Here is a 21,284-nt window from a genome sequence, read left to right on the forward strand (position 1 = left end):
GGGACCTGGGTGTCCATGTATGTGAATCACCAAAAGTTAACATGTAAGAACAGCAAGCAATTTGGAAAGCAAATGGTATGTTAGCTTTTGTTACAAAGGGATTAGAGTATAAAAATAAAGAAGTCTTACTACAATTATACAGGGCATTGATGAGGCCACACCTGGAGTACTGTGTACAGTTCTAGTCTCCTTACCTAAGGAAAGACATACTTGCCTTGGAGGGAGTGCAATAAAGGTTCACCAGACTGGTTCCTGGGATGAGGGAATTGCCTTATGAGGAGAGATTGAATAGACTACTCCTATATTCCCTAGAGTTTAGAAGAATGAGAGGTGATCTAATTGAAACATAAAATTCTTAAGGGGTTTGACAGGGTTAATGCTGAGAAAATTTCTTCAAAGGGTTGTGAATCTTTGGAATTCTCCTCCCCAGAGAGCTGTGGATGCTCAATCATTGAGTATATTCAAGACAGAGGTCGATAAATGTTTGGGAACGATAGGAATTAACAAATATGGGGATAGTGCAGGAAGGTGGAGTGGAGGTAGAAGATCAGCCATGATCTTGTTGAATGGTGGAGTAGGCTCGAAGGACCAAATGGTCTACTCCAGCACCTATTTTGTAATATATATAGCGCCACCTGTAGACTACTGTGGCACTGCAGCCAGTGCTGTGTACAAATAAAGAGGGAATAGGTCTCCTGACTGGAGTTCCGGAGTGTTCTGCCATCTTAAGGTTGTGTGTGTGTTTGTGAGTTGTACTGAAGATACAACAATGGCGACAAGGATGGGATAATCGGGGGAAAAAAGCTGCAATTTTTGTTGGTGTAGGATTCAGTCAACCGACAGAGATTTTGAGAGCTTCCCTGTTTTGATTAACAGCTACAAATCCAAGGTAAATTACAAGCACACTTGTCTGAACTGCCAGAGTCCAGATGACCGTGCCTATGCCAATAATAGGGCATTTGGGCGAGTTTCAACGCGACCGTGAAAGTTTTGGAGCATATGTGGAGCGGCTAGAAATGTTCTTCACCGCAAATATTATCAAATTCCCCAATGATGAAAACCGTAACCGGGTGGTGTTGGAAAGACAATGGGCGATTTTCTTAACTGGAGCAGGGCCCGAGGTGTACGACACTCTGAAAAATTTGCTTGTGCCTGTCAAGCCAAAGGACACAACTCTTAAGCAGATTCTAACTAAGTTAGAACTACAACTGGTGAAGTGGCACAGGATTCTTGTAAAGCACTTTATCATGAGTGGTGGGGCATGGCTTTTTACGCCCATGTTCTCCATTGGAGTACTGGTTTTCACTTTCTTGTCTGGAGGCCCCCCTGTACAAATTGGCATATCCCCAGGGACCCCATGTAAATACTGATCCACCCCCACTGGAGTTCCCCTGTCCTAATTTCCGTGACACATTGTCCGCTCTAACTTTGCAGAAAACATTTTGGTTACTATATGGCAACAGAAATAATGTGCCATGAAGTCAACTAAAACAGAAAAATACAGAAATCGAATAATAGATGGACAGAAATCTGATCTCTCAGGGTCTCCTGACATCTCCTCACGTACCCTTAGGGTCCAGAGACCAGGGGGATGAAATTAAACTCTGATGGGGGAGCAAACCGCAATACCTCCCGCCCGATTTTCCTCTTGATTCGAAGTCAATGGAAAGGAAAAGGGTTGTGTAGAGTGGCCAATCAGCTTCCGCCTGTTTTGCGCTCTGCCGAAGTTAAATTTCCCCCCTCATTTACATTTCCTTAATCCTTCGAGTCAGTTCCTAATTTCTCTGTACAATCGTGAGGAGACAACAAGTAGATGGTCCTCCAGATAGAGTGCGGAAATGTTCCACCTTTACAACATCGCCTTTGTTCCACTCCGCCATCACCACTACCGAAACCGTGCCTTTATCAAATCAAAGTGCAACTTCTCAAACGCTCTCCTTACTCACCTCCATAAGGCACAGCTTATTCAAGGTACTGCAACCCACTCATCAACCTCCTACAGTCCCACACCTCTGCCTTGCCAATCTCCGGATGCCCCAGCGCTTTAATTTTAAGATCAACTTGTCTTTAGGTTCAAATCCCTCCATGGCCTTGCCCCACCCTACCTGTGTAACTTTTTCCAGCTGGACATGTCTGTTCGCCCTCCACTCTACACCTTGTCTCAGGCTCTCTCTGCTCCAGTCTTGGTAACTGCTCCTTGAGCCCTTGCTCTCTGGAAGTTCCTCCCTAAATCCTTCCTTGCTTTCATAAGCCTCCTGAAACCCCTTCTCTTCAACTCCATCCTGTTTATCTCCTTTCCCCTCCGTTGCTCTGAAAATCTCTGAGAGTGTGGCACGCTACTGAAATATAAATTGTTGTTAATCTCTTTACTTTAAATGGGTTAATGCTTCTTTCAAAAAAACGGTCATATAAATGTCGCACAAATTTATTATGTGCTTGTAGGTTAATATCGTAAAAAGGTCATCAATTTTCAGTGTTGCAATAGCAGAACTGTTTCTGTATTGTTGGCTCTACCATGGTGTGGGAACGCATTATTACCAGAGTGTTTTAACCTTCATCCTGTCATGCAACACGTCACAAGCCACACCATCCTTAGAAGAACATCATGGTAGACAGTTGGAGATCATGGCAGCTTTCACAGTGACAGTGGACTTTATATCAAGGCACTTCCTTGTAGGTGCAGAAAACTTTCTCGTGCCAGGTTATTCCCTTCCTCCTCTCCGTGAGATGCTGGCTCATGCTGTAATACAATTCCGGGGCATGGAGCACCCTTCACTATCTCCCATACATGGACACTTTTCATGGATGTTGACGGTGAGTGTTTTTTTTAAATAATTCAAGCATCAAAGCTAGGCCTCACCCAAAATCTACATATGAGCATTTTCCATCTGGAGTGAGACTGCAGGGTGCAACACAATCTGGGGGGTTCAAGTGACATTCACTCTTTATGAAGAATCTTTTTTTTCTTGTGTTACACAAGAACATAAGAAATAGGAGCAGGAGTAGACCATATGGCCTCTTGAGCCTGCTCTGCCATTTAATACGATCAGAGCTGATCCGATCATGGACTCAGGTCCACTTCCCTGCCTGCTCTCCATAACCCCTTATCCCCTTATCGTTTAAGAAACTGTCTCTTTTTGTCTTAAATTTATTCAATGTCCCAGCTTCCACAGCTCTCTGAGGCAGCAAATTCCACAGATCCACAACCTTCTGAGAGAAGAAATTTCTCCTCATCTCAGTTTTAAATGGGTGGCCCCTTATTCTAAGATCATGCCCTCTAGTTCTAGTCTCCCCCATCAGTGGAAACATCCTCTCTGCATCCACCCCGTCAAGCCGTCTCATAATCTTATATGTTTTGATAAGATCACCTCTCATTCTTCTGAATTCCAATGAGTTGAGGCCCGACCTACTCAACCTTTCCTCATAAGTCAACCCCCTCATCCCCAGAATCAACCTAATGAACCTTCTCTGAACTGCCTCCAAAGCAAGTATATCCTTTCGTAAATATGGAAACCAAAACTGCACACAGTATTCCAGGTGTGGTCTCACCAATGCCCTGTACAACTGTAGAAAGACTTCCCTGCTTCTATACTCCATCCCCTTTGCAATAAAGGCCAAGATTCCATTGGCCTTCCTGATCACTTGCTGTACCTGCATACTATCCTTTTGTGTTTCATGCACAAGTACCCCCAGGTCCTGCTGTACTGGAGCACTTTGCAATCTTTCTCCATTTAAATAATAACTTGCTCTTTGATTTTTTTCTGCCAAAGTGCATGACCTTACACTTTCCAACATTATACTCCATCTGCTAAATTCTTGCCCACTCACTTAGCCTGTCTATGCCCTTTTGCAGATTTTTTGTGTCCTCCTCGCACATTGCTTTTCCTCCCATCTTTGTATCTTTACACTCCAATCTAACTGATACTCTTTATATTGCTGTCAGTTTAATTGAAAGCTTAAATGCATTGGCTTGGACAGGGAAGATTATCAATCTAACAACAAAAATATTGTTAAAAGGGCTCTTCATGGGAAAATGTTTCACAATAAATGTTGTTTACAAAGAAATGCTGTAATAAGATAAACCATGACAACACTGCATTACGTACAAATGACATTATGATTAAAAAAATCATGCATTGCTCTTTTACCTATGCAAAATAAAGTTTGCCACACACTATTTCATAGAGACACTATCCCTTTAATTATAGTAACCTTTGATACCAATCAGGATAATCTTTATTTTTGCAATCTAGCTGTTATCTTTTGATTTCCACTGATAGTTTCAAATACTTACCCAGTCCAAAGAATGAAGTCTGGGTGAGGGTGAAGGTGTCTCATGGTATAAATCGACAGGTTGATGAGGTCCCAGTTGGAGTCACACAGGTAACTGCCCCACTTCCCTGGGTTTGGTACAGGTTTAGAAGATGAGGGGCACACAGCATTTGGGTCATCTGTCACTTTATAATCAGGATCCCAGTGAAGGTCTGTGATGTGCCAAAAGCAACCTAACAAAGGCAAATATTGACACTGGATTAATATACCCCTCTTGCTTTCTCACATCACAACAACAGATCTCAATGCAGGAAATGGCAGCAACTACAAAATACACCAGGTCTGTACATTTAGTGACTATTGCAAATTAAATACCTCCTGAAAAATAACACAGAGGAAGCTTGTGCAATCTGTAGGAAAGGTAGAGAAGCTTTCGCAAATCAATCAGCTATATAACTGATCCAAGCATATCAGAAGGCCCCAGTTCCAATTCCCGGGCAGTGTGGAATTAGTTCGTTTCAGGCAGGGTAGTAGTTTGGCGACATTTGGCTTTGGTACTGAAAGGGGAGCACAAGAAAGACGGAGAAATAAGCTACAAGAAACCATAGGCCTGCTTTAGTTTGGGCTTGTGTGAACAGAATTCAGTAACAGCTTGTGTGGCGAAACAGGGCACAAGGCTACAAATAAAGCAAAAAGTGTTATTGTTATGCTGATCTCAACTGCCAATTTTGTATAATAGCTTAAGGCAACCCATGGAGGGCCAATGGTTAGGACAACTGTGCTAACCACAACTGTCTGAAACGTGACTGATTAACTGCTATCTGATGCTAATCGCAACTGCCTACTGTCTATTATCTTAAATAAGGTGGACACCTGATTGTAGCAGAAATGACAAACAATATCTTAAGACCAAATGGAATGTTCTAGAAGGTGGGAGGAGACATTAAACAACGTGTCATATATGTGTATAAATAACTGTAAACTGTTATACCAATTTGGAGAAGCCTGGCTTTAGACAGAGAACAGGCGGTCTCCCCACGCGTGCGAGTAAAGACTGTTTGAACTCTCGATATCAGACTTGTGTTGAGTATTGTAAAATATTCCACAATAGGTGCCCATGGCTAGGGAGAGGAAAATCAGCCAGGATTGCGCCTATCTACTAACCCTTGTTGGAAAGTGCACTTGGGTGAATATAGAGGGAGGGCAGGTTTGGGCTTCGCGTTGATGCCTTCTGGCAATGTCTAGCCTCAAGTATAAAGGATGGTGATCTTTGGCACTGTGGTACCATCGGTCGGGCTATAAAAGAGCTGGAGCGGCGAACCACTTCAACCTCCAACGCGAACTGCTCCAAGTATGCGCCGATTTTGAGATGGGCAACTGGATGACGTCATCAAAACCCTGGTCGCCGTTTTGGAGCGTGGGCAGGAACATCAGCAGGGCCCAAGTACAGAGGAGTAGGAAGGCCAGGACGGATGAGCGGTGAGTGTTTATGGCGAGATGCGGTAAATGTTTATGGCGGAAGAGCGGTGAGAGATCGTGGCGGAGATGCGACAGATGAGGGTACAGGGCCCACGGGCCCAGCCCACACTGCGATATGTGTGCGCTAGGTCCGTGCAGCAGAGCAGGTCTCCAGTCGTCCTGGTTAATCCTTGCCACTGGACCAAGACCTAGCTCTGTCAAGCCCGTGTGGTGGCTGATGTACAACGGTCACCACACGTTAAAAAAATTCACACACAGGCATCTTCCACCCTTCAATATGTAGTTCAGGACTGGAACATCGGGTCCTTCATCGAAACACCTGTGAACACGTGGAAGCAAGTCATCCTCATTTGAGGACTGCCTGTGATGATGATGACCGTAACCCAATGAAAATCAGTGCCTTCAGGGGAGATGGGGGGGAATATTACAGAGGAGAAAAAAGACAGAGAATTGCTGAGATGATATACACAGAGTTTAGGGGAAAAAGGAGCATGAATTTCAGAGGGTGGCAAATCATCGTAGTAATGCTGAAACAGACAACTTAATAAGTTAACGAGAGCAATTGGAGGTTTCGCCTGTGATTGAATCAAATAACATTAAACTCAGAGATAGCCTTACCTCTCTGGCTGAAAATGATCCCACAGTTAGTAATGAAAAAAAGGTAGCTCAGAAATCCCATTGTTACTGGAGCAGCTTGCACACTATTACCAATCACTCAGTTGAATTAATGACCAAAGTTCCAGAGGTTTAACTTTTATTATGGCTCAAAGAAAGGAAATTTGATACCCAGCCAATATCGTGTCCCGCAAGTCATAAATGTCTTATCGAACTTCAAGATAAAACTGTGTGCATCTCATTTCCCTCTGAGCAGGTCCTTACCCACAGCAGAAATTAATCTAGATTCCCACCCAGGTTATTTTCTACTGATTAACAGTGCATTGACACTTACAACTACAGGCAACTCTCGATTATCCGCACACGGATTCAACGGGAAACCATTGTAACGGGATTTAAAATTTCGGCCCGGGAAGGCATCCGGCCGGTGCGTTCAGAGTCCTTTCGGCCTGGGAAGGCATCGGGTTTTAACTTTACAATGTCAATCGCTCTAACGAAGAAATCATTTACCCAGCAGAGCCCAATCCCCGAGGGACCCAGATAATCGAGAGTTGCCTTTATTTTAAGTTGAATCATTAATACAAGTGCCCCCTTATTAAAAGGGACACTAAAACCGGCACTTTAATCAAATTAAACTTTGGACGCAAAAATAAAATCAAATTAAAATTTGGTTGCCGGGGGTGATGATGCACTCCAGTCCCTCCGGCGCCCACCTCTCGCGGAGGGCCGCGAGTGTATTGGTGGACACCGCGTGCTCCATCTCCAGGGACACCCTGGCTCAGAGCATTGACACTTACAAGTTTAGTGTTGGTGTGCAGCTGTGGCTCAGTGGGTAGCACTTTTGCTTCCGTGTCAGAAGGTTGTGTGTTCAAGTCCCACTCCAGAGACTTGAGCACAAAATCTAGGCTGACACCCCCAGTGCAGTACTGATGGAGTGTTGCATTGTTGGAGGTACTGTCTTTCGAATGAGATGTAAAAGACATGACACTATTTTGAAGAATAGCAGAGGAGTTATCCATGCTATCCTGACCAATAATTATCCCTCAACCAACATCACTAAAACAGATTATTTGGTCATTATCACATTGATGATAATGGGACCAAATTGGCTACTGTGCTTCCTACATTGTGATTACACATCAAAGGCACTGTAAAGCACTGTGGAATGTCCTGACGTTGAGAAAGGGGATGTATAAATACACATCTTTTTTTCTTTTCATTGACAGAAGTTTAATGTTGGTGTGCAGTAGGTTTGACTTTGCGCCAATGTTGACATTGTGGAGTGTCAGTCAGAGGTCTGTGGTCTCCCTGCAGGGAGCACATCCCTGAAATTGTGGGTGTACAGCCCGTGATTCTCCATTCACTGCTTTTAATGAGTGGATTATCGCGGGCTGCGGGTTATTTTTCTACATTAAAGGCTCAAGGCTGCAAGTTGTTGTTGTTCTGGGGTAAAACCAGTAAGAAGGAAAAGTCCAACAAGCCCAATTGTAATTTGGAAGGAGTGAAGAAATGACGGAACACAGATCTGTTTGTTTGGCAACAGAAGTAGAAAAGGCTGAAGAGAGGCAACTTTGGTGAGGAAAAATAAGATTGATTTTATTTTTATTAAAAATATGTAATTGTTTTTCAAACTTCATATTTTAGAATGACATAAAATCACACCCATGTGGTAAAAATAAAATATATCTTATTTTTCCTTAATATGAAAAATAAAAGTTGCCCCCTTTCATTGCTTTCCACAGCAAAAACTTTGTTAAACAACAAATTGAGCTAAGTGTTTTTTTCTTCTCATTTTGACATTAGCCATGTTAGATAAGGGTATTAAGGATTACATAACTAAGTAGATGGAGGTAAGATACAAATCGGCCATGATCTATTTCAATGCTGGAACTAGCTCAAGGGTCTGAATGGCCTCCTCTTGTTCCTTTGTTCCAATGTTTCCATGACATAGAAATATAGTGTTGTGTATCTGTAAAGCATGCACTTCCATGTTCCGCCACCAGGGAGCGCATCCCCTGAACTCCCAAGGGATCCCAGCATCCCTTGGGAGCACTGTCTATAAGCCGGCCCCTAAGGCCTGTTCCTCACTCTGGAATGTCTTATTAAAGACTGAGGTCACTGTTACTTTAACTTCCCTGTGTGCAGTCTCATCTGTGTTAGGAACACAATAACTGGCGATGACTTTACGAATCCAACGCAAAGGTGCAGCAAACTGTGGGCATCCTGGAGAAGTTCTCCGAGGGTGAGGACTGGGAAGCCGATGCCAAACGGCTAGACCAGTATTTTGTAGCCAACGAGCTGGACGGAGAAGGAAGCGCTGCAAAAAGGAGAGCGGTCCTCCTCACATTCTGCGGGGCACCGACCTACAGCCTCATGAAGAATCTTCTGGCTCTGGTGAAACCCACAGATAAGTCGTATGAGGGGCTGTGTACACTGGTTCGGGAGCATCTTAATCCGAGGGAGAGTGTGCTGATGGCGAGATATCGGTTCTACACATGCCAGCGATCTGAAGGTCAGGAAGTGGCGAGTTATGTCGCTGAGCTAAGGCGACTTGCAGGACAATGTGAGTTTGATGGCTACCTGGAGCAGTTTCTCAGAGACTTTTTTGTACTGGGCATTGGCCACGAGACCATCCTACGAAAACTTTTGACTGTAGAGGCACCGACCCTCAGTAAGGCCATTGCGATAGCACAGACGTTTATGTCCACCAGTGATAACACCAAACAAATCTCTCAGCACACAAGTGCTAGCAATATTCATAAATTAACTGGAACTGTGTTTGCGAGCAGAAATGTACAGGGCAGAACCCACGAGCCTGCAACTGCCAGCAGGCCTCAGATGACCCAGATGACTCGGAGTCCGCAACAAAGGATGAATGCAAGGCAATTCACACTTTGTTGGCGTTGTAGAGGCTTCCATTCAGCCTATTCATGCAGCTTCAAAGAGTATGTTTGCAAGAGCTTTGGAACAATAGGGCACCTCCAACGAGCTTGCAGACGAGCTGCAAGCTCTGCAAAACCTGCTAATCGCCATGTGGCAGAGGAAGATCTGTCCATGGTGGATCAAAGCAATTTCGAGCCTCAGAGAGAGGAGGCAGATGCTGAAGAACACGGGGTGCACACATTTTCAACGAAATGTCCAACCTATAATGCTAAATGTAAAATTGAATGGCTTACCCGTAGCCATGGAACTGGACACTGGCACTAGCCAATCCATCATGAATAAAAAGATGTTTGAGAGACTGTGGTGCAACAATAAACTCAGACCAGCCCTGAGCCCCATCCACACAAAACTGAGATCGAACACCAAAGAGCTCATCACTGTCCTAGGCAGCACCATGGTCAAGGTGACCTATGAGGGCACGGTGCACGAACTGCCACTCTGGATTGTCCCGGGCGATGGCCCACAATGCTTGGAAGGAGCTGGCTAGGCAAAATCCGCTGGAACTGGGATGACATCTGAGCGCTATCACATGTCAATGAGGCCTCATGTACCCAGGTTCTTAATAAATTTCCTTCCCTTTTTGAGCCAGGCATTGGAAACTTTTCCGGGGCGAAGGTGTGGATCCACTTGGTCCCAGAGGCATGACCCATTCACCACAAGGCGCGAGCGGTACCACACAACATGAGGGAGAGAATGGAAATCGAGCTGGACAGGCTGCAACGTGAGGGCATCATCTCCCCAGTGGAATTCAGCGAGTGGGCCAGCCCGATTGTTCCAGTACTCAAAAGTGATGGTACGGTCGGGATTTGCGGCGATTATAAAGTAACTATTAATTGTTTCTCGCTACAGGACCAATGCCCACTGCCCAAGGCAGACGACCTATTTGCGACACTGGCAGGAGGCAAGACGTTCACCAAGCTCGACCTGACTTCGGCCTACATGACGCAGGAGCTGGAGGAGTCTTCGAAGGGCCTCACCTGCATCAACACGCACAAGGGACTGTTCATCTACAGCAGATGCCGTTTGGAATTCGGTCGGCTGCAGCGATCTTCCAGAGAAACATGGAGAGCCTACTCAAGTTGGTACCATGCATGGTGGTTTTTCAGGACGACATATTGGTCACGGGTCGGGACACCGTCGAGCACCTACAAAACCTGGAGGAGGTCCTCCAGCGATTCGATCGCGTAGGGCTGCGGCTGAATAGGTCGAAATGCGTCTTCATGGCAACAGAAGTGGAGTTTTTGGGGAGAAAGATCGCGGCATTCGGCCCACAGCCTCTGTCTTGGCGTCTATCAGGAACACGCCCAGGCCACAGAATGTCACGGAGCTGCAGTCGTTCCTGGGACTCCTCAACTATTTTGGTAACTTCCTACTGGGGTTAAGCACCCTCTTAGAGCCCCTACATGTGTTATTGCATAAAGGTGAGAACTGGGTATGGGGAAAAAAACCAAGTAATTGCTTTTGAGAAAACCAGAAACATTTTATGCTCCAACAAGCTGCTTGTATTGTATAACCCGTGTAAAAGACTTGTGCTAGCATGTGATGCGTCGTCGTACGGAGTCGGGTGTGTATTACAACAAGCTAACGTTGCGGGGAAGTTGAAACCTGTCGCCTATGCCTCCAGGAGCTTGTCTAAGGCCGAGAGGGCCTACAGCATGATTGAGAAAGAGGCATTAGCGTGTGTGTTCGGGGTAAAGAAAATGCATCAGTACCTGTTTGGCCTCAAATTTGAGCTGGAAACCGATCACAAGCCCCTCATTTCCCTGTTCGCTGAAAACAAGGGGATAAATACTAATGCCTCAGCCCGCATACAAAGGTGAGCACTCACGCTATCAGCGTATAACTATACCATCCGCCACAGGCCAGGCACTGAGAACTGTGCGGATGCTCTCAGTCGGCTACCATTGCCCACCACGGGGGTGGAAATGCCGCAGCCTGCAAACTTGTTGATGGTGGCACAGCCCGCAGATGTGTTGATGGTCATGGAAGCGTTTGAAAATGATAAATCACCTGTCACGGCCCGCCAGATTAGGACTTGGACCAGCCAAGATCCTCTGTTGTCCCAAGTAAAAAACTGTGTACTGAATGGGAGCTGGGCCAGCATCCCCGTTGAAATGCAAGAGCTAATCAAGCTGTTCCAGCGGCGAAAGGACGAGCTGTCCATTCAGGCAAACTGTCTGTTGTGGGGTAACCACGTAGTGCTACCCAAAAAGGGCAGGGAGACGTTCATCTCAGATCTCCACAACACACACCCGGGTATAGTAATGATGAAAGCGATAGCCAGATCCCATGTGTGGTGGCCCGGTACCAACTCGGATTTAGAGGCCTGTGTACAGCAATGCAGCGTATGTGCTCAGTTCAGCAATGCGCCCAGAGAGGCACCACTAAGTTTGTGGTCTTGGCCCTCCAGACCATGGTCGAGGATCCATGTCGACTATGCGGGCCCGTTTCTCAGTAAAATGTTCCTGGTGGTGGTGGATACTTTTCCAAAATGGATTGAATGTGAAATAATGTCGGGAAGCACCGCCACCGCCACCACTGAAAGCCTGAGGGCCATGTTTGCCACCCTCGGCCTGCCTGACAGACTGGTCAGTGACAACGGGTCATGTTTCACCAGTGCCGAATTTAAAGAATTCATGACCCGCAATGGGATCAAACATGTCACCTCGGCCCCGTTTAAACCAGCCTCCAATGGGCAGGCAGAGCGGGCAGAACAAACCATCAAACAGAGCCTTAAACGAGTCACAGAAGGCTCACTCCAAACCCGCCTGTCCCGAGTACTGCTCAGCTACCGCACGAGACCCCACTCGCTCACAGGGGTGCCCCCGGCTGAGCTACTCATGAAAAGGACACTTAAAACCAGACTCTCGCTGGTTCACCCCAACCTGCATGATCAGGTAGAGAGCAGGCGGCAGCAACAAAATGTAAACGATGGCCGCGACACTATGTCACGGGAAATTGATCTGAATGACCCTGTGTATGTGCTAAACTATGGACATGGTCCCAAGTGGATCGCGGGCACGGTGATAGCGAAAAAAAAAAAGAAGGGAGTAGGGTGTTTGTAGTCAAACTAGACAATGGACAAATTTGCAGAAAGCACCTGGACCAAACGAGGCTGCGGTTCACAGACTGCCCTGAACAACCCACAGCAGACACCACCTTTTTCGAGCCGACAACACACACCCAAAGGATCAAAGACACTATCCCGGACCGGGAAATTGAACCCAACAGCCCAGCAAGGCCAGGCTCACCCAGCAGCCCTGCAGGGCCAACAACACGCCAGCCCAGCGAGGGCACAGCCAACACACCAGAACAGACATTTGTACCGAGGCGGTCCACCACGGAAAGAAAGACTCCCGACCGCCTCACCTTGTAAATAGTTTTCACTTTGACTTTGTGGGGGGGGGGGGGGGTGATGTTGTGCATCTGTAAAGCATGCACTCCCATGTTCCGCCACCAGGGAGCGCATCACCTGAACTCCCAAGGAATCCCAGCATACCTTGGGAGCACTGTAGATAAGCCGGCCCTTAAGGCCTGTTCCTCACTCTGGAGTGTCTGAATAAAAATTGAGGTCACTGTTACTTTAACCTCCCTGTGTGCAGTCTCATCGTTGTTAGGAACACAATACATAGAAACATAGAAAGTAGGTGCAGGAGTAGGCCATTCGGCCCTTCGAGCCTGCACCACCATTCAATATCATGGCTGATCATTCCCTCAGTACCCCTTTCCTGATTTCTCTCCATACCCCTTGATCCCCTTAGCCGTAAGGGCCATATCTAACTCCCTCTTGAATATATCCAATGAACTGGCATCAACAACTCTCAGCAGCAGGGAATTCCACAGGTTAACAACTCTCTGAGTGAAGAAGTTTCTCCTCATCTCAGTCCTAAATGGCCTACCCCTTATCCTAAGACTGTGTCCCCTGGTTCTGGACTTCCCCAACATCGGGAACAATCTACCCGCATCTAACCTGTCCAGTCCCGTCAGAATCTTGTATGTTTCTATGAAATCCCCTCTCATCCTTCTAAACTCCAGTGTAAAAAGGCCCAGTTGATCCAGTCTCTCGTCATATGTCAGTCCAGCCATCCCGGGAATCAGTCTGGTGAACCTTCGCTGCACTCCCTCAATAGCAAGAACGTCCTTACTCACATTAAGAGACCAAAACTGAACACAATATCCAGGTAAGGCCTCACCAAGGCCCTGTACAACTGCAGTAAAACCTCCCTGCTCCTATATTCAAATCACCTAATTATGAAGGCCGACATACATTTGCCTTCTTTACCGCCTGCTGTACCTGCATGCCAACTTTCAGTGACTGATGAACCATGACATCCAGGTCGCGTTGCACCTCCCCTTTTCCTAATCTGCCACCATTCAGATAATATTCTGTCTTCGCGTTTTTGCCCCCAAAGTGGATAACCAAACATTTATCCACATTATACTGCATCTGCCATTCATTTGCCCACTCACCTAACCTGTCCAAGTCACCCTGCTGCCTCTTAGCGTCCCCATCACAGCTCATACCGCCACCCAGTTTAGTGTCATCTGCAAACTTGAAGATATTACACTCAATTCCTTCATCCAAATCATGATGTAAATTGTGAAGAGCTGGGGTCCCAGCACTGAGCCCTGCGGCACTCCGCTAGTCACTGCCTGCCATTCTGAAAAGGATCCGTTTATCCCGACTCTCTTCTTTCTGTCTGCCAACCAGTTCTCTATCTACGTCAGTATATTACCCCCAAAACCATGTGCTTTGATTTTGCACACCAATCTCTTGTGTGGGACTTTGTCAAAAGCCTTTTGAAAGTCCAAATAGACCACATCCACTGGTTCTCCCTTGTCCATGCTACTAGTTACATCCTCAAAAAATTCCAGAAGATTTGTCAAGCATGATTTCCCTTTCATAAATCCATGCTGACTTGGACCAATCCTGTCACTGCTTTCCAAATGCGCTGCTATTTCATCTTTAATAATTGATTCCAACATTTTCCCCACTACTGATGTCAGGCTAACCGGTATATAATCACCCGTTTTCTCTCCCTCCTTTTTTAAAAAGTGGGGTTACATTAGCTACCCTCCAGTCCATAGGAACTGATCCAGAGTCGATAGACTGTTGGAAAATGATCACCAATGCATCCATTATTTCTAGGGCCACTTCCTTAAGTACTCTGGGATGCAGACTATCAGGCCCCAGGGATTTATCGGCCTTCAATCTCATCAATTTCCCTAACACAATTTCCCGCCTAATAAGGATATCCTTCAGTTCCTCCTTCTCACTAGACCCTCGATCCCCTTGTACTTCCGGAAGGTTATTTGTGTCTTCCTTCGTGAAGACAGAACCAAAGTATTTGTTCAATTAGTCTGTCATTTCTTTGTTCCCCATTATAAATTCACCTGAATCCGATTGCAAGGGACCTACATTTGTCTTCACTAATTTTTTCTCTTCACATATCTATAGAAGCTTTTGCAGTCAGTTTTTATGTTCCCAGCAAGCTTCTTCTTGTACTCTATTTCCCCCCTCTTAATTAAACCCTTTGTCCTCCTCTGCTGAATTCTAAATTTCTCCCAGTCCTCAGGTTTGCTGCTTTTTCTGGCCAATTTATATGACTCTACCTTGGATTTAACACTATCCTTAATTTCCCTTGTTAGCCACGGTTGAGCCACCTTCCCCGTTTTATTTTTACTTCAGACAGAGATGTACAATTGCTGAAGTTCATCCATGTGATCTTTAAATATTTGCCATTGCCTATCCACTGTAAACCCTTTAAGTAACATTTGCCAGTCAATTCTAGCCAATTCACGCCTCAAACCATCAAAATTACCTTCGCTTAAGTTCAGGACCCTAGTTTCTGAATTAACTGTGTCACTCTCCATCCTAATAAAGAATTCTACCATGTTATGGTCACTCTTCCCCAAGGGGTCTCGCACAACAAGATTGCTAATTAGTCCTTTCTCATTACACATCACCCAGCTCCCTGGTTGGTTCCTCGACATATTGGTCTAGAAAACCATCCCAAATACACTCCAGGAAATCCTCCTCCACCGCATTGCTACCAGTTTGGTTAGCCCAATCAATATGTAGATTAAAGTCAGCCATGATAACTGCTGTACCTTTATTGCATGCATCCCTAATTTTGTGTTTGATGCTGTCCCCAGCCTTTCTACTACTGTTTGGTGGTCTGTACACAACTCCCACTAGCGTTTTTTGCCCCTAGGTATTCTACAGCTCCACCCATACTGATTCCACATCATCCAAGCTAATATCCTTTCTTACTATTGCATTAATTTCCTCTTTAACCAGCAACGCCACCCCACCCCCTTTTCCTTTCTGTCTATCCTTCCTAAATGCTGAATACTCTTGGATGTTGAGTTCCCAGCCTTGGTCACTCTGGAGCCATGTCTCCGTGATGCCAATTACATCATATCCGTTAACTGCTATCTGCGCAGTTAATTCATCCACCTTATTCCGAATACGCCTCACATTGAGTCACAGAGCTTTCAGGCTTGTCTTTCTAACACACTTTGACCCTTTAGAATTTTGCTGTAATGTGGCCCTTTTTGCTTTTTGCCTTTTGCCTTAGGTTTCTCTGCCCTCCACTTTTACTTTTCTTCTTTCTATCTTTTGCTTCTGCCCCCATTCTACTTCCCTCTGTCTCCCTGCATAGGTTCCCATCCCCCTGCCATATTAGTTTAACTCCTCCCTAACAGCACTAGCAAACACTCCCCCTCGGACAATGGTTCCGGTCCTGCCCAGGTGCAGACCGTCCGGTTTGTATTGGTCCCACCTCCCCCAGAACTGGTTCCAATGTCCCAGGAATTTGAATCCTTCCCTATTGCACCAGTCCTCAAGCCACGTATTCATCTGAGCTATCTTGCGATTCCTATTCTGACTGGTTGCACATGGCACTGGTAGCAATCCTGAGATTACTACTTTTGAGGTCCTACTTTTTAATTTAACTCCTTGCTCCCTAAATTCATCTTGTAGGACCTCATCCCGTTTTTTACCTATATCGTTGGTACCTATATGCACCACGACAACTGGCTGTTCACCCTCCCTTTTCAGAATGCCCTGCACCCCCTCCGAGACATCCTTGACCCTTGCACCAGGGAGGCAACATAACATCCTGGAGTCTCGGTTGCGGCCGCAGAAACGTCTATCTATTCCCCTTACAATTGAATCCCCTATCACTATAGCTCTCCCACTCTTTTTCCTGCCACGGTGCCATGAACTTGGCTGCTGCTGTCCTCCCCTGGTGAGTCATCCCCCCCAACAATATCCAAAGTGGTGTATCTGTTTTGCAGGGGGATCACCGCAGGGGAGCCCTGCACTACCTTCCTTGCACTGCTCTTCCTGTTGGTCACCCATTCCCTATCTGGCTGTGTAACCTTTACCTGCGGTAATACCAACTCACTAAACTTGCTATTCACGTCATTCTCAGCATCGTGCATGTAACCAAAATATGTTGATACATCACAAACTCAAGAGAAAATAAATAATTCTTATATGAGTGCTTCAGTCTTGGGCTCAATAATCTCCTACATTAAAAGGGATGACCAGAACACTGCTTAATAACATTATTATATTTTCCTAATGTGTTCATGCATCTTATAGTCACATGGATAAGTAGAAAAATAAAGCCATACCTACTCAACTCAGCAAAGATAAATAAAAGTATTTGATAAATCTGGATTGCCGTAAAAATTTCTTCTAGTGAAGGGACAAGCAAGAAAATTATGGCGCTGACTGCATCAGGTGGCATGTCAGCTGATTCAAGAAACTCAGAAGTCACTTAGCTCAATATGTAAATTTATTAGTTCCAAAGTCCACTCTAGCCTAACTAAGCATTACATTCATGGATAAATCTTAATTCTATGCTACCTATTCGATTAGAAATTGAGCTTTTCTAATCATTGCATGCTCACAACTCGGGGGCACCTTGATAGCTCAATGAATTGCTGCTTCATTTTGCAACTGTGCAGTTCAGCAGTAGCGAAAATACCGTATCGCTTGCCCTAATCTTCAGCTGATAAACTGTCATGATTCAAGCCATGATCCCACACCTGGTGCCTCTTATCCTGTCCGGATTTTGCTTCGACAGCAGGTGACGACCCTAGATAAGACAGCTGTCAGTCACTCACAAATTCTTAATAAAGAAGGCTTACTGAGAATGAGAGCATAAGAATCCTAATCCATATAAAGCAAATTCAGGGGTCTGGCAAATTGTGTTGAGGAGCAGTGTGTAGATAGCAGGAGGGGGAAATAAGTGGGATATGCAGCAACACCAACAACTTGCATTTATGACACCTTTAATGTAAAGCAATATCTCAAGGCGCTTCAGAGATAGATGTAAAACAATGGACACTGAACAAGGAAAGGAAAGATCAGGAAGAGTCACTGATGGCTTGGTGGAAGAAATTATTTTAAAGATTTTTAAAAAAAAATGAAGAAGTGGAGGCGGTTAGGGAAAGCATTTCAGAGAGTAGGGCCATGGTGGCTGAAGGCTGTGCCACAAGCAGTCAGGACACGGAAGAAGGGGATGAACACATGGTTGGATCAGAACTTTTGGAAGTTGATGTAGGACTGAAGAAAACTGGCGAGATCGGGAGGGTTGACTTTATAGAGGGATAGTTCAGTGAGGACGAGAGTTTTAAAATGCACATGTTGTGGGATTGGAGGTCAGTGTATAACAGCGAGAAGGTGGGTGACAGGTTAACGGGACCCATGATACTATTTTGAAGAAGAGCAGGGGACTTCCCCCTGGAGTCCAGGCCAATATTTATCCCTCAACCAGCGCCACTAAAAACAGATCATCAAGTACTAGGCCCCAAAATTTGTCAACCGACGCTCCCGCCCATTTCTCGGAGTTACCCGGGCAGTCCTTGCTTTTTTACTGCCCTCTACCTCTGGGGACGATTGGGCGGGCTGCGGGAGATTCATCCTGGTTTTCTCGGCGGGAGTGGGCGGTAGCGGTAGCTGCAGGCCTCTCGACTCGGGAAAGATTGGAGGCTGTGTACTGCGCATGCGCAAGATTTTTTTTTAAGGAATCAGCCTCCACCACCTTTTTGGGCAGTGCGTTCCAGATCCCGATAACTCTCAGATTGATTTTCACCCCTCATCTGCCCTCTAGATCTTTTTATAATGATTTTCAAACCATGAATCTGGTTTCTAGTATGTGAGTGTGCAGCCAATTTGCACACTACCACGTCCAAAGTCCTCCTCCAAATCATCATCGCTGGGTCATCATTCGTCCTACAAGACGAATTTAGGGAGCTAGGAGTGAAATTAAAAAGTAGGACCTCAAAAATAGTAATCTCAGGATTGATCCTGGTGCCACATGCTAGTCAGAGTAGGAATCGCAGGATAGCTCAGATGAATATGTGGCTTGAGGAGTGGTGCAGTAGGGAGGGATTCAAATTACTGGGACATTGGAACCGGTTCTGGGGGAGGTGGGACCAGTACAAACCAGATGGTCTGCACCTCGGCAGGACCAGAACCAATGTCCTAGGGGGAGTGTTTGCTAGTGCTGTTGGGGAGGAGTTAAACTAATATGGCAGGGGGATGGGAACCTATGCAGGAAGACAGAGGGAAGTAGAATGGGGGCAGAAGCAAAAGATAGAAAAAAGAAAAGTAAAAGTGGAGGGCAGAGAAACGTGAGGCAAAAAGCAAAATAAGGGCCACATTACAGTAACATTCTAAAGGGGCAAAGTGTGTTAGAAAGACAAGCCTGAAGGCTCTGTGCCTCAATGCGAGGAGTATTTGGAATAAGGTGGAAGAATTAACTGCGCAGATAGCAGTTAATGGGTATGATGTAATTGGCATCACGGAGACATGGCTCCAGGGTGACCAGGGCTGGGAACTCAACATCCAGAGGTATTCAGCATTTAGGAAGGATAGACAGAAAGGAAAAGGAGGTGGGGTGGCATTGCGGGTTAAAGAGGAAATTAATGCAATCGTAAGAAAGGACATTAGCCTGGATGATGTGGAATCAGTATGGGTGGAGCTATGGAATACCAAGGGGCAGAAAATGCTAGTGGGAATTGTGTACAGACCACCAAACAGTAGTAGTAATGTTGGGGACAGCATCAAACACAAAGTTAGGGATGCATGCAATAAAGGTGCAGCAGTTACCATGGGTGACTTTAATCTCCATATTGATTGGGCTAACCAAACTGGTAGCTATGCGGTGGAGGAGGATTTCCTGGAGTGTATTTGGGATGGTTTTCTAGCCCAATATGTCGAAGAACTAACTAGAGAGCTGGCCATCCTAGACTGGGTGATGTGTAATGAGAAAGGACTAATTAGCAATCTTGTTGTGCAAGGCCCCCTGGGGAAGAGTGATCATAACATGGTAGAATTCTATATTACTATGGAGAGTGACACAGTTAATTCAAAAACTAGGGTCCTGAACTTAAGGAAAGGTAACTTTGATGGTATGAGGCGTGAATTAGCTAGAATAGACTGGCAAATGTTACTTAAAGGGTTGACGGTGGATAGGCAATGGCAAACATTTAAAGATCACATGGATGAACTTCAGCAATTGTACATCCTTGTCTGGAATAAAAATAAAATAGGAGCTGGGTGGGGTGGATTGACCCATCCACCTCCACGGAGGTGTGTGGGGGGCCTGACCCATCCACCTCCATGGCACGAACCTGGTATTGCAGTACTTCCAGGAACGGTGCAGTGGCTCTAGGCCTTTTGGCTAAGAGCATTGGCGCAGAGTGATCCTTGATGTGTGCAAGGTGACCTCTGGCGTTTGTGATTTGACAAAGAATTGGAAAGATTGGCAACGAATTAAAAAATAAATAAATAAATAAATAAAACGGGGAAGGTGGCTCAACCGTGGCTAACAAGGGAAATTAAGCATAGTGTTAAATCCAAGGTAGAGGCATATAAATTGTCCAGAAAAAGCAACAAACCTGAGGACTGGGAGAAATTTAGAATTGGCAGAGGAGGACAAAGGGTTTAATTAAGAGGGGGAAAATAGAGTACGAGAAAAAGCTTGCCAGGAACATAAAAACTGACTGCAAAAGCTTCTATAGATATGTGAAGAGAAAAAGATTAGTGAAGACAAACGTAGGTCCCTTGCAGTCAGATTCAGGTGAATTTATAATGGGGAACAAAGAAATGGCAGACCAACTGAACAAATACTTTGGTTCTGTCTTCACGAAGGAAGACACAAATAACCTTCTGGAAGTACTCGGGGCCGAGGGTCTAGTGAGAAGGAGGAACTGAAGGATATCCTTATTAGGCGGGAAATTGTGTTAGGGAAATTGATGAGATTGAAGGCCGATAAATCCCCGGGGCCTGATAGTCCGCATCCCAGAGTACTTAAGGAGGCGGCCCTAGAAATAGTGGATGCATTGGTGATGATTTTCCAACAATCTATCGACTCTGGATCAGTTCCTATGGACTAGAGGGTAGCTAATGTAACACCATTTTTTAAAAAGGGTGGGAGGGAGAAACCGGGAAATTATAGACCGGTTAGCCTGACATCAGTAATGGGGAAAATGTTGGAATCAATTATTAAAGATGAAATAGCAGCGCATTTGGAAAGCAGTGACAGGATCGGTCCAAGTCAGCATGGATTTATGAAGGGGAAATCATGCTTGACAAATCTTCTGGAATTTTTTGAGTATGTAGCTAGTAGAGTGGACAAGGGAGAACCATTGGATGTGGTGTATTTGGACTTTCAAAAGGCTTTTGACAAGGTCCCACACAAGAAATTGTTGTGCAAAATCAAAGCACATTGGGGGTAATATACTGACGTGGATAGGGAATTGGTTGGCAGACAGGAAGCAGAGAGTCGGGATAAACGGGTCCTTTTCAGGATGGCAGGCAGTGACGAGTGGAGTGCCGCAGGGCTCAGTGCTGGGACCCCAGCTCTTTACCATATACATCAATGATTCGGATGAAGAAATTGAGTGTAATATCTCCAAGTTTGCAGATGACACTAAACTGGGTGGCGGTGTGA

General features: G+C 45.5%; 1 protein-coding gene across 1 annotated transcript in view; it reads right to left on the minus strand.

Moving 5' to 3' along the window:
* Positions 1-21,284, minus strand: part of smpdl3b (sphingomyelin phosphodiesterase acid like 3B) — a 41,766-nt gene that overhangs the window by 17,899 nt on the left and 2,583 nt on the right. Inside the window, exon 2 of the mRNA XM_070898907.1 lies at positions 4,295-4,505. Coding sequence (XP_070755008.1) covers positions 4,295-4,338 — 44 coding nt within the window. The 5' untranslated portion in view covers positions 4,339-4,505. The remainder of the gene's footprint in view (positions 1-4,294; positions 4,506-21,284) is intronic.

Source organism: Pristiophorus japonicus, chromosome 14 (genome assembly GCF_044704955.1).
Source record: "Pristiophorus japonicus isolate sPriJap1 chromosome 14, sPriJap1.hap1, whole genome shotgun sequence".
NCBI classification, from domain to species: Eukaryota; Metazoa; Chordata; class Chondrichthyes; family Pristiophoridae; genus Pristiophorus; species Pristiophorus japonicus.